The sequence below is a fragment of the Engystomops pustulosus genome, chromosome 6 (genome assembly GCF_040894005.1).
Source record: "Engystomops pustulosus chromosome 6, aEngPut4.maternal, whole genome shotgun sequence".
NCBI classification, from domain to species: domain Eukaryota; kingdom Metazoa; phylum Chordata; class Amphibia; order Anura; family Leptodactylidae; genus Engystomops; species Engystomops pustulosus.
Genome location: NC_092416.1, coordinates 163,899,327 through 163,912,372, shown reverse-complemented (window position 1 = coordinate 163,912,372; position 13,046 = coordinate 163,899,327). Strand labels below are relative to the sequence as shown.

The following is a 13,046-nucleotide window of genomic DNA, read 5'->3' as shown; positions in this document are numbered from 1 at the left end:
GCCTTGTTCATGTCCAATTTGCCTCCCCCCCCATCTCTCCCCACTTAGCCACTTGCCTAATTTATGGTTCATTCAAATGGGTGTTTACTTACCCATTGATTCCTATGAGTCAGGTCATGCTGCAGTTTTTTTTCTCACTATCTGCATATCTGTGAGAGAAATGCACATAATAATAAGCTTTATAAAAAAAAAAAATCAACATGTGAACATTTTTTCTCTGACATGCGGACCGCATACCTCCATAGAAGTCAATGGATCCAGAAAAAAAGACAGCATACGGATGCGCTAACTAAACAACTGGACGGGGCAGAAAATAGAGTGAGATGTGAAAATAACTGATGACAAATGGATGTGGGGACACAATACAAACTGCACACGGATATCACACGCAATGGACACGCCTGTCTGAATGAGACCTTATCAGATCATTTATGGCATTAAGTGCATGGCTCCAGGAAGTGGATGAGAGTGTTCCATAGTAACCTTATCTGTGACCCTAGGTTAGAGGTCATATGGACTCCCTTAGTGATGCTTGGTACTACTCTACAGTGTCTGTATATGCAGTATTTTATACTATATCTCATATGGAGATGACCTTGGTATAGAAACGTTATAATAATCGATGCTGTAATATGGAAGTAGAGCGAGCTGCAGAATGTGACTGGCATGCTAGACGAGTCTCCCAGCAGACGACAGGTTAAATATAAATGACATCTTTAATGTGTAATTTAGTGCTCTGCAGATACCGGGGGCAACGCTGTGAAGTCAGCTGGATGGAAGGCTGTGGGGGGGGGGGGGGGGGGTCCTCTGGGGGATAGGGGTAATGCGTACATGAAATAGGCTGCAGGAGATGCTTTGCTGTGCAGACACTTATCCCCCTACCTACCTAGCTAACACAGCTTTTCTGGCCCCGTGTGCTTGCAATTTAAAATTCTCTCTCTTCTCTTCACAGCAGCTACGATTTGGACTTTGATTACTACAGAGATGACTTTTATGAGAGGTGAGTGAAGCTGCGCGGACGCACTATGACCTATTTTTGTTCTCCGTCACAGTGTGAATTGCATTCAAGCGGCAGGGGGGGGTGGGGGGAGAGGAGAGAAATCAGAGCCTACAAAATGCAATCACATCTCTGCATTGTCAAGCGGCACGACAGGAGGGCCACCAATAATGTGCTCACCCCCGCCCAACCTACCCGGATAGAAGGTGCTCAAAAGGTCTATCTGGGTGGGTTAAGCAGAATTAGGATTGGCACAGGGGACATGGGGGGATAGAGAGCAAAATAATACAAAAGAACGTATATTATATTTATTAGAAATAGCATCGAGCTCATAAATTGACCCCCTTAAACCCTACACACACCCATCTTTGCTAGTTAATCAGGGGTCTCATAGGTGACGTGCCGTACTTAGCGTCATCTCTGTGTCAACTAAGCACAATTGAAACAAATTATATCATTCCAATGCAGACCTTGATATCTTTCCCTTTGTTCCTACTCCTGAGTAATTGGTGCACTGAAAGGACATGAATAAGGCCCCTTAATAATAATAATAATAATAATTCTTTATTTATATAGCGCACACAGATTACGCAGCGCTGCACAGAGCTTGCCAAATCGGTCCCTGTCCCCATGGGGCTCACAATCAAATCAACCTACCTGTATGTTTTGGAGTGTGGGAGGAAACCAGAAGACCCGGAGGAAACCCACGCAAACACGGAGCGAACGTACAAACTCTTTGAAGATGTTGACCCTGGGACTTGAATCCAGGTCCCCAGCGCTGCAAGGCTGTAATGCTAACCACTAAGCCACCGCGCTGCCTCACATACGAGTGAGTGTGTAATGCGTCCAACTTGTGTCACACTCGCTGGAACGCCCGGCCCGAGCGCTGACAAACGAAACTGAACTGACATGCTGACATGCCGGATGTTGCAGCCAGCACACGCCGGGTGTGATGCGATTTGGACACATCACACTTACTAGTGTGGAAAGGGCCCAAGGAATCAAAGACCAGGCAACTGTGCATAGCCATAGCTATAGCAGTGCAGAGGTTAAAAGGAGACTTCCTCCTCCCCAAGCGTTATAATCTACCCGCAGCATGTCATAGAGAAATGCTTTGTGATTCCCAGCTTCCCTCTATTATTGCTCTACATTATGCCATTTCTGAGAAATTCCCATTTCAATCCTTATGCTAATGAGGCCGTTGGTGCCCCCATGTCACGTCCACGGCATACAGAGCACTGCTGTATCCGCCTTAATCACTTCTCTCTACTCCAAGTGTCAGCCCATACTTCTCACCAGATAAATGTCCTGCTTATCTACCCAGTGCTTAGCACTACAGCCTTGCAGCGCTGAGGTCCTGAGTTCAAGTCCCATCCAGGGCAACATCTGAAAAGAGTTTGTATGTTCTCTCCGTGTTTGCATGGGATTCCTCAGGCTTTCTCCCACACTCCAAAAATGTATTGGTAGGATGATTAGATTGTGAGACCCATGGGGACAGGGACAGATCTGGCAAGCCCTGTGCAGCGCTGCGGAATATGTTGGGGCTCTATAAATAAAGGAATTATTATTAATATCTAAAGGAGAGGGTAGTGATTCAGACAGCAGCAGAAGTGCTCCGAGTGGGGACATGACCCGATGCACCAACTGGATTCAATATCTCATACATGGCATAATGGACAGAAATAATAAATGGTTTTTGGGCATCACAGTTTATTTCTCTACATCATGCTGACAACAGATTATAAAGTTTGGGGCAGGTAGTAGACTCCCTTTAAAGGACATCTACCACCAGGATTAAAGGGATATTCCCATTTCAACAAGTTATTGATATTTTTTGAATAATAAAAAGTTATACAAATTTCCTTTATACTTTCTATATCAATTCCTCCTGGTTTTCCAGATCTCTGCTTGCTGTCATTCTATAGGAAGCTTCATTGTTAATTTCCAGTGGACAGAAATCTGACCATGGTCACACAGGTGCACGGCTCATTATATCACACACCTCTGATTATTCTTTGTGATATAACGAGCGGTGCACCTGTGTGACCATGGTCAGATTTCTGTCCACTGGTAGCAAACATAGAAGCTTTCTAGAGAATGACAGCAAGCAGAGATCTAGAAAACCGTGAGGAATTGATACAGAAAGTATATTGGGATATTATATTATTTTTCATCATACAAACAATAACTTTAACTTGCCAAAGTGGGAATACCCCTTTAAGGACTACAAACCAAGTTCACTGACATTCTGGTGTGTGCCCCCTCTGGCAGGATCCGCTCCTCTTTACTCTTCTTATCTCCTTGTTTTTAGAAATAAAAAGGCTTTACAAATTATGCAAATAAGCCTCAGGGGCTTTGGGCTCAATTAACAGCTAAGGCCGCGGTCACACGTACCGCTAGGCGTCCGTTATAACGTGACGCTAGCGCACAGGGGGAGGTCCTCGGCCCGAACGCACATGCCTTTCCAGAGAAACGCATGCGATCGGCTTAACAATCACTTGCGTTTCCCTGGAAACCCATATGCGTTCGAGCCGAGGACCTCCCCCTGAGCCCTAGCGTCTCGGTATGACGGAACGCCTAGCGGTACGTGTGACCGCGGCCTAAGGAGCCAGGAGCCCCTCGGGATCATGTACATAATTTTTTAACCTTTTTTTTATAAAAACAAGGGCTTTGAGAAGCTTAAAGAAAAGCAGATCCTGCCAGAGGGGGCACACACCAGTATGTCAGTGAACTTGGTTTACAATCCTTCATCCTGGTGGTAGATGTCCTTTAAAGGACACCGGTCATCAGGTCTCTGCCACTAGTCTTGTCACCTCTACCTGTTGGAGCAGCTCACAAGGATCCCATCCCAGCCTTTATCTAGTTATTTCATACATTATTCATTGTAAAATCATCTATTCTTTATCATGTAAATGAGGCTGGTCACATGGTCAGAGGCAGTGATGTCACCCCTGTTACCCCTCCCCTCTCCTCCCCCTGCTCATGTCTGTGTGTAATGTATAGTAAAGCATGGCTAGTGTGTGTGCTGCATCTGCTGACATGCTGCATCCTCCTAATATACAGGTGAGAGACACAGACATCAGCTACACATGAATCTGACATGTTCTGCTGTAACATGGCTGCCTGGAGCTGCTGTATCTCTCCTATACACAGACATGCACACACAGGCTGCAGGGGGCGTGGCCACCAGCACCAGGAAGCACATCATTATACAGCCTCACATCATTATACAGGCTGTCAGTCATGCACTGGGGGTGTGGCTGTGCCTCCCACTCATGAATAGAGTGGACAGCTTGAATATGCTAATGCTTCATTGCACATTTCACAGGTCATTTGCATACAGCTTTAGGGCCTCATTGCTTAGGTTTACAGGCATGTAGAGGGACAATGAAGGGATAGAGGCAATGCTCTCTAATGGCAGTTTATGAAAATATATTTAGTTTAGGGGGGTTATTTTGCATGACGGGTTCTCTTTAAGTACCCTTCATCTGAATACATAATAGCACAACCCCAGTTGTTGTTTCCCCACCACAATGCAGCCCTGCATTCTGCAGTCCTGCTCTATAACAGCCCATGTGCATCTTCATTATAAGACATTCACCCTGATGGATGTTTAATCTGATCGTCCAGTTTTTCTCAGCTTTAATGGTCCGAGAACATAAGTCTCAGTGACCACAAGACCTCTGCTCATATTTTGTGCCTCTTTTGACAGATTTATCATGACATTGCCTGCATTGACTATGTCAGCACATAGCATGAGGATATCAGCAGTCGCTGCATTGGTTTAATGCGGGTATTTTTAGATTTTTGGAACTGGAGGTCAGGTTTATTCTCCCCTTTCCGTCAATCTGCCCCTCCGGGGTATCTGCAGCTATTCAGTAGCTAGCAGGTAATCACCTGGAGAATAGATCTATAGTATTAATGGTGTCACATACAAGATAATAATATATATATAAGATATCATAAGATAGATATAAGGTATAAGGCCCGGGTGATGAGCAGATTTGCTTTATTTGTCTGTAAATAGTTTATATACAGTCATGTTGGAATCTGGGTGATGTAACAAACCGTAGAGGGAAATATACAGATTTTATGTACGTTATGGTCATCTTTACAGCAGCCCCTAAAGTGCACAGACGGCAGCATCACCAATACCTATAGAGTCACAGCGCCCCCTGCTGGCTGCTCATAGAAATAGGACACTGACTATCTGGATGCCTAAAACAATTTGGCTTTTTAGGATTTACTTAATGTAGGCAAAAGAAAATGTATTTCATGACAAAATAATACTTTTAGTTTGTTCCAAAACAATTTATTCTGCTGTTTGCGCCTGTTTTTTTCACTAGGGCTGCCATTTTCTTCTGGTGTGTCACCTGCAACCGATTCATTTTGTGTCGGTGGCAGACATTTCCTCATTTTCGGACGCTCATGACTTGTATTCGTCTCTAAGCATTTTCTCCCAAACAATTTGCCTGCGCTTCTAGTTTACCAACACCTTGCTAAAGGTCCACACTTAGACCCACAAAAAACAAGTTCTACCAAGTTCTGTAACAGCTTCATGAATGTGGAGAGTCATTTCGGGAACTTTCTGCCGTGCACCAAAATATTAGGCCTTAGTGACACAATGTAAAATCACAGTCTAATAAACCATATAATTTGTGCACCATAAAAGGGAACCTTGGAACACAGATAATAAATCTAATTTTCAGATCAGACCTGTGCTTCTGTGATCTAGAGATCATAGGGAGAGATTTATCAGAAATGTCTGAGGTAAAACTGTTTCAGTTGCCCATGGAAACCAATCAGAGTTCAGCTGTAGGAAAATGAAAACTGAGCTCTGGTTTCCATAGGCAGGTTTACCTCAGACGCTTCTGATAAATCTCCCCCCTCTCAATTTCCATCCTCCTACGGGCAGAGCCCCCTCCATACACAGCGGGTGTTAGCTTCATTATGCAGCTAACATCCATGGCTAGCACCGATTACGTGTACCAGCATTAAACACACTTAAAGGGAACCTGTCACCAGGAGACCCATTTTTAGCACTCCCCCAGTCCCCACAGAGCATAGTACATACACTGCCAAAGTGTTTTTGTATTAAAAATAGGTTTTACAGAAAAAAAGATATGTTATATTGTACCTTTCATTAGCATCTGCTGTGTGACTAGGCAGTTGCCTATTGGGAGGGGCTGGAAAGGAGCAGTTCCCCCCCACACTTGGGAAACATGTGACCTTTTCAAATATATGAATAACTCCCCTCACTCGGGATTGGCTGTAGAGGAGCAGGGGGCATCGCTAAGCCCAGTGATGGGTGTTTTCATATATTTGAAAAGGTCACATGGAGGAGCAATTTCCCAAAGGTGGGGAGTAACTGCTCCTTTCCAGCCCCTCCCAATAGGCAACTGCCTAGTCACACAGCAGATGCTAATGAAAGGTACAATATAACATATGTTTTTTTCTTTAAAACCAATTTTTAATACAAAAACACTTTGGCAGTGTATGTACTATGCTCTGTGGGGACTGGGGGAGTGCTAAAAATGGGTCTCCTGGTGACAGGTTCCCTTTAAGTGACGGTGCTGAATGAGCCATGTTGGATCTAGCCAAAGCCGATTATCGATGGATGTTGGCCGGATGCTATGGCAGCCAAGACCCTAACACAGGCTACCATGGCTGTCATTGCAGGGTCTGTTAAGGAGGCACTTTTACAGATCCAGTGAATTTACAACATAATGCAATACTGTAGTACAGCAGCATTTTGTATATGTGATCAGACCCCCTAGGTAGCCATGGGGAACTAGAAATACGGTAAAAACACAATTTTTTTTTTTGTACAAAGAGTTTTCATTTTTTTTTAAATCTATTAAAACGTTGTAAAACCTGTATCTCCATCATAGCAACCCAAGACATAAAGTAGAGTTTTCATCTGCAGTGTGTAGTCAAAGCCTTAAAAACTAAGCCCAAAAGAAAATGGTGCGTTTTTTTTTTTTTTTTTGTCAATTTCAATGTCATTTGGAATTTTTCCAACTTTTTTTACAGCTTCACACTACATGGCTTGAAATATAATATGCCGCCTCTAAGGAGCACAATTAGTTACGCAGACAATAAGCATTCATAAGGTTTTGTATACAGAAAAATAAATGGATATTTGAAGGTGCGGAGCGAAAGACAGAAACTGAAAAAGTTAATGGGGCACATTGACTAAGGCCCCTGAGCCAGTTTTCTTTAATAAGCACAGGTATTAAAGAATTGTCTGTGCCATATATGTGTCACACGCGACCGTTTTGTGCACTAGCCATCATGTGACACAAATTAGGGGGAGTTCTGGTGCTCAGTCGGACCGTGTGCCAGATTTAACATGCAAAATACGACAGAAATGTGTTGCACATGCCCCATGTTAAAGGTGCACCAAAAAAAAGTTGGTGCACTCTATCGGAGCATTGCAGGGAGCGCCAGATTTATGAAGAACGTGCTCCAGAGAAACTGAATCTGGCGCCCCCTGCACACTACACAGGACACTGCACATAGTACAGACTGCACTGTTCTTAGTAAATGTGCCCAATGTGTGGCCTAACAGACAGCTCAGGGTCCTCTAGCTTTTGTAGAGGGGTGATATAAGACGGATAAGTTCCCTTTAACGTGACTTTTGTTTTACCTCTCTTTCCCTTAGGTTGTTTGAGTATCGAGGCAGAGTGTCGCCCGCCCCTCGGGCAGTGCCGGTGAAGCGTCCACGTGTCTCAGTGCCTCTCGTACGAAGGGTGAAATCAGCTCTTCCTGTGAAATTGTTAGCGAGATCAGCAGCCATTACAGGGAATGCAGCTAAGCTGAGATGTAAGTAGGGGACTAGGACTTGGATAGCGACCCACCATTCTGCTTAACTACAATGACACAGTTCTGTATCCTTCGTTATTGTTTGTAGTAAGAAGCAATGAAATCCAGGCCATCAAGTCCGAGCTCACACAGATCAAGACCAACATTGACGCTCTTCTAGGAAGACTGGAGCAGATAACCGATGACCAGAAGCCATGTGCAGGTCCGTTACCCCAACACATTCAATCACCATTGTCCAAGCAAGAGTTTCCCATCTCCTCTTTACACACATTCATAAGGGCCTACGCTCGGCCAGACCGGATCATGATCGGTGCCAGCACTGAACGTGGGTGTGCAGCTGCAATATGCAGCAAACACCCATCCTGTATGGAGAGGGCTCACAGAAAGAGTCCTCTCCATACAGGATGAGTGTTTGCTGCATACCAAACCACATCCCGACACTGTGAATTAATAGCACATCACACATCAGCAAGGCATTTTAAACATAAGACAACCCCTAAGTGAATATTTAATAAATGCAAATTTGTGCAATTAATAGTTAAATATTTTTCCGTATATTTAATGCATGCTAACATCTGCTGCTTACCCCAGCCATAGCATCAAGGAAGAAATCCGACTGCAGCCGGAGCGAGTTCTCCCTAGATGACAGCACATCAGAAGCGGGCGACACCATCACAGATGAAGCTCTTAATGGAGACGAGGGAGAAGATCTTGTACATGATGACTGCACAGATGACCTGGTATGAACCACTCACAACACTAAACCCTACATCAAAACCTATGAAAGTCAATGTATTTCTGCTAACTGACAGCCATTAGTAGTACTGGAAGCAGAGGCGTGAGTAAGGAATGTAGAATATTTGCTGTTTATGCAAAAAATTAAGCAGGAATATCTGGAGTATATAACTAGACCCCAGAATCCTTGTTTTTAATTTCCATTTTTAGGTAGAAGTAGTAATTCAGCTTAAAGAGGTTTTCCCACAAAACAAGTTAGGTCCTATCCACAGAATAGAGCTGATGGAGATTGCTGAGCGCTGTACTCAGCAATCTCCATCAGTTCCATAAAGATGAACAGGGCAGCCCGGCCATCTGTGACCAGCTGCACCACTCATTTTGGGGAGCGACATTAGGCTAATAGGCACTTGCGTGGGTTTCCTCTGGGTCCTCTGGTTTCCTCCCACACTCCAAAACATACAGGTAGGGTGATTAGATTGTGAGCCCCATTGGGGACAGGGACTGATTTGGCAAGCTCTGTGCAGCGCTTGGACACATATACATGGACACATATTTACAGTATTAATTACAGCATTAATTATGCATGGAGAACCATTTACTAAAAAAATAACCTGAGATATTACATGTGGATGAGGTGGAGGGGGCAGCAGAGAGTTTAGGGTCATTCCTGCCCTTAAGGCATCTATACATATATATTGCTGTGTCTCTGAGATGCAGAGCAGCCTCTCAACACCCCGAGACCACAGATTTCTTCCTCCATTTTGGTGGAGGGGGATAGTATTTCGGCAGCTTGTTCCATTGTGTGCTATCTACATGTAACCTAATATTTTGTCTTTGCAGCTGCACGAGACGGCTTGTGACCTGTGAGGAGTGACGGCTCTGGCTCTGTATATGGACTCCTATATTCTGCCTCCCTGTGAAACCAGAGCATTGGCTGGATTTTCAGAAGATGTAAAAAAAAAAAAACCTGAAGTATTATTTATCATTTTCTACTATGAGACGGCAGTGACCAGTCTGATGAAGGGCATCGATGGATCGCCACAGGCTCAACCTTCAATCACATGATATCTGACTGTTAGTGCTCTTTACATCAAAGGTGTAGATAGGGGGCAGTGGTGGGCTGGGTGCTGGGTGCTCCAACAAACCACTCTGCCTTGGTCTGGATGTTTAGATATAGATTGTCTTACCAAGTTAAAGTATTATCATGTGCATATTCTATTCAGTTATAGTTTCGATGGAAATGAAGAAAACCTCTGTGGAATCGGCAGCAGAATCCAGATCTGAGTTATGGATTTCTGATTGGATACAACTATAGGCCAAGCCCAGTCCATGGAGAGATCCATGGTAATACCTGTGGATGCTGATACTTAGCAGCTGTCTCCCAGGAGGTCCTCATACCTTCCCTACACAGCTTGTCATAACGAAGGCACATGGTTCATTAGTAGGGACTGAGTCAATTGTAACGGACTTTCACAAGAGAAATCTGGCCTGATAGATTGTAAATATAATTCCCGCCCTCACCACGCCCCTTTATCGGGAAGTGTCGAGGACAGGCAAAAAATAAATTTTTCCATAAAAGGAGCAAAAAAATGATACAAACTGGGTCTGTGCCTAACTGCCGTAACTAATAATAACAATAATTCCTTTATTTATATAGCGTACACAGATTATGCAGCGCTGCACAGAACTTGCCATATCAGCCCCTGTCCCCCTGGGGCTCACAATCTAATCACCCTACCAGTATGTTTTGAGTGAGGGAGGAAACCTGCACAAACACGGACTTGAACCCAGGCCCCTAGCGCTGCAAGACTGTAATGCTAACCACTAAGCCACCTTGCCCCTGCATTGTTTTTTTTCTGCACCCAACCACGCAGTCTGTCTTTGAGGTGAAGAGACCTGGAGGGTTCTACAGATACTCCAGATTTACTAGAGTTTACTTGCTACAAAACTATGAGTAAAACCTTGTTGGCAAAGTTTTTTCCCACATTTCAGCCATATGATGTACACTATGTGCACCAGTGTATGATGATGCTCCCGCACCCTGGCATTTACCAGATCTATGAGGAGGCCCAGCAGGCAGCTGCGATGTGCTCCACCAGTGTTCTCCACCACTTCTATACCAGGGTTCAATGGGCGCAGATGCGAGGCAGAAACGCCCTGTGCCGGCCAGCTCCCTCACCAACCCCTTCACAACCCCTCCATGACCACGTGGTATGGGGGTGGCAGAATTTCTGGCCGTGCACTAGGAATTGTCCCCACTTGAGGGCTTGTACACCAAATGTCAGGCGTACAAGTCCCGATAAATTTGTCCCTATGACTGTAAACCTGTTAATGATTTTATTCAGTTGCCAATCCCTATCCCACCTTTCGGTGTCATAAATCCATACGGAGCTGTAGGTTTGTATGAATAGGGTGAGGGGGGGGTTGATCCATCAGGTATATAGACCATCGGACACAACCAAATATGGATCTCCAAACTTTGTGTCAGCCCGACCCATTGGCCTGAACCCAGAACAGCTCAACTCTAACGACATGATGTGATTTGTTAGGGCCTGGAAAAGTCGTCCAAACTTCCGCCCTTAAACATGGGACAATATGGTCCACCGAAATGACCTAAAGCGATGACCTCAAGTCATGGAAACCTCCCAACTAAAAGAAGAAACTGAGCCTGAAATGCAATATAAAGAAGATAAAATATGTATATTTCCCATAGGTCTGCACCTCGCCAGACGTGTTCTTGGCGTGATCTCTTCATCTGGCACTGGTCACTGCTCTAGAGACAGTCACCCGGTGTCACTTATTTACACAAGGGCAGAAACGAGCTGCTGTATGTAAATAGAAGGGATGTAATTACAGATAAAGATGAAAAAAAAATGTTTTCTAACTTTTTTTAAATACCTTATTTCAATACAGATAAATGTACTGTTTAAAACATGGGTCTTTCTTGTGACGTGGGAAGTGCGTAGTAATATTAATACGAGCTGATGGTGATCACCAGACTGGGGTGGAGAAGGCCAGGATCACACGGATCTGCAGTATATTCTTGTGTGTAAAAACTCTATTGTGTCTACAACCTGTGCTATCTGATGCTGTAAATAAAGGATCCTGTAAAATACAAGTGCAATGGCCTATTATTCCAAGAAATTATACATGGAAAACTATTCGGAGGTCTCTAGCCATAGCTGATAGATATCCCTCCTCCCACGGATGACCTAGCGCGTCCAGTATGTATTCATATAAGGTGGTCTTATCGGAGTTGCACCAAGTTTGCATGTTATCCCGGAGGGGGGATACCAATCTGATACGTGGGAGTCCGACTGCTGCCCCTCCATGCATTACAATAGGAGCAACATAAATTGCAGATCACAGCGCTCTGGTATCTCCAACATTCCCGTTCACTCTCCAAAAACCCAAGAGCATTACTACAATGGTAACAGCCATACCAGATGCTATAGGGCCCACAATGTTAGTGGGGCCCCAGGTACCTATCTGTTGCACCAAGTTTGCATGTTATCCCATAACTACAAGATAGGGGATACCAATCTGATAAGTGGGGGTCCGACTGCTGCCCCTCCATGCATTACAATAGTAGCAACCAAAATTGCAGATCACAGCGCTCTGGTATCTCCAACACTCCCGTTCACTCTCCAAAAACCCAATAGCGTTACTACAATGGTAGCAGCCATACCAGATGCTATAGGGCCTGCAGTGTTAGTGGGGCCCCAGTGACATATCTGTGTAAGTGTATAAATTTATACACGGCCTTGCGAAAGTATACAGCCCCCTTGAACTTTACTCCCTTTTGCCACATTTCAGGTTTCAAACATAAAGTTATAAAATTGTAAATTTTTGGTAAAGAATCAAAAACAAGTGGGACACAATTGTGAAGTGGAATGAAATTTATTGGATATTTTAAACTTTTGTTAAAAATAATAAACTGAAAAGTGGGATGTGTAAAATTATTCGGCCCCTTAGGTTAATACTCTATAGTGCCTCTTTTTGCTGCGATTAGAGTCCTAATACTCCTGTACATTGACAAGCTTTGTGCTTACTAACTTCCAGAACTGCCATAGTATTGAATGGAGCGGCACAACACATGTTCCTCCTGCTGCTCCATTCATTGGTAAGAAATGTTCTCATGATCGTTGGCGGGTTGCATTGTTATCCCCTATTGTATTGGGTACAAGCCCATAATGAGGTGTCATCAGTGTGTATTTGGTGGGGATTTGATACCAGGACCCCTCATCAATCAGCTATTACAGGAGCAAGAGGCTCCAGCCATTATATAGAAGCCGCAGTTATAATGGAAGATGAGCGGCTGCCATGGACAATTGTAATGTTCTTCCTTCAAACTGGTTTTCATAAATCTTATATGTGTCAGAATTGTCCTATAATATTACACATGATTAGTCAACTATGGAACAAAGACTTCAGTTGTAGAGATTGAATTAAAGCGTAATACCCATAATAACCTAATAATAATAACACG

The 13,046-nt window shown here is 44.0% G+C and overlaps 1 protein-coding gene across 3 annotated transcripts in view; it reads left to right on the top strand.

The window, feature by feature from the left end:
- RALY (RALY heterogeneous nuclear ribonucleoprotein) overlaps positions 1–9,753 on the top strand; it is a 119,306-nt gene extending 109,553 nt beyond the window's left edge. For 2 of the 3 annotated variants that reach the window (XM_072112185.1, XM_072112186.1), the window contains 5 exons: positions 953–1,000; positions 7,662–7,822; positions 7,911–8,024; positions 8,414–8,562; positions 9,398–9,753. In XM_072112185.1, coding sequence (XP_071968286.1) covers positions 953–1,000; positions 7,662–7,822; positions 7,911–8,024; positions 8,414–8,562; positions 9,398–9,424 — 499 coding nt within the window. In that variant the 3' untranslated portion in view covers positions 9,425–9,753. The remainder of the gene's footprint in view (positions 1–952; positions 1,001–7,661; positions 7,823–7,910; positions 8,025–8,413; positions 8,563–9,397) is intronic. The other variant, XM_072112187.1, reaches the window with a different exon arrangement.
- Positions 9,754–13,046: the final 3,293 nt, after the last annotated feature.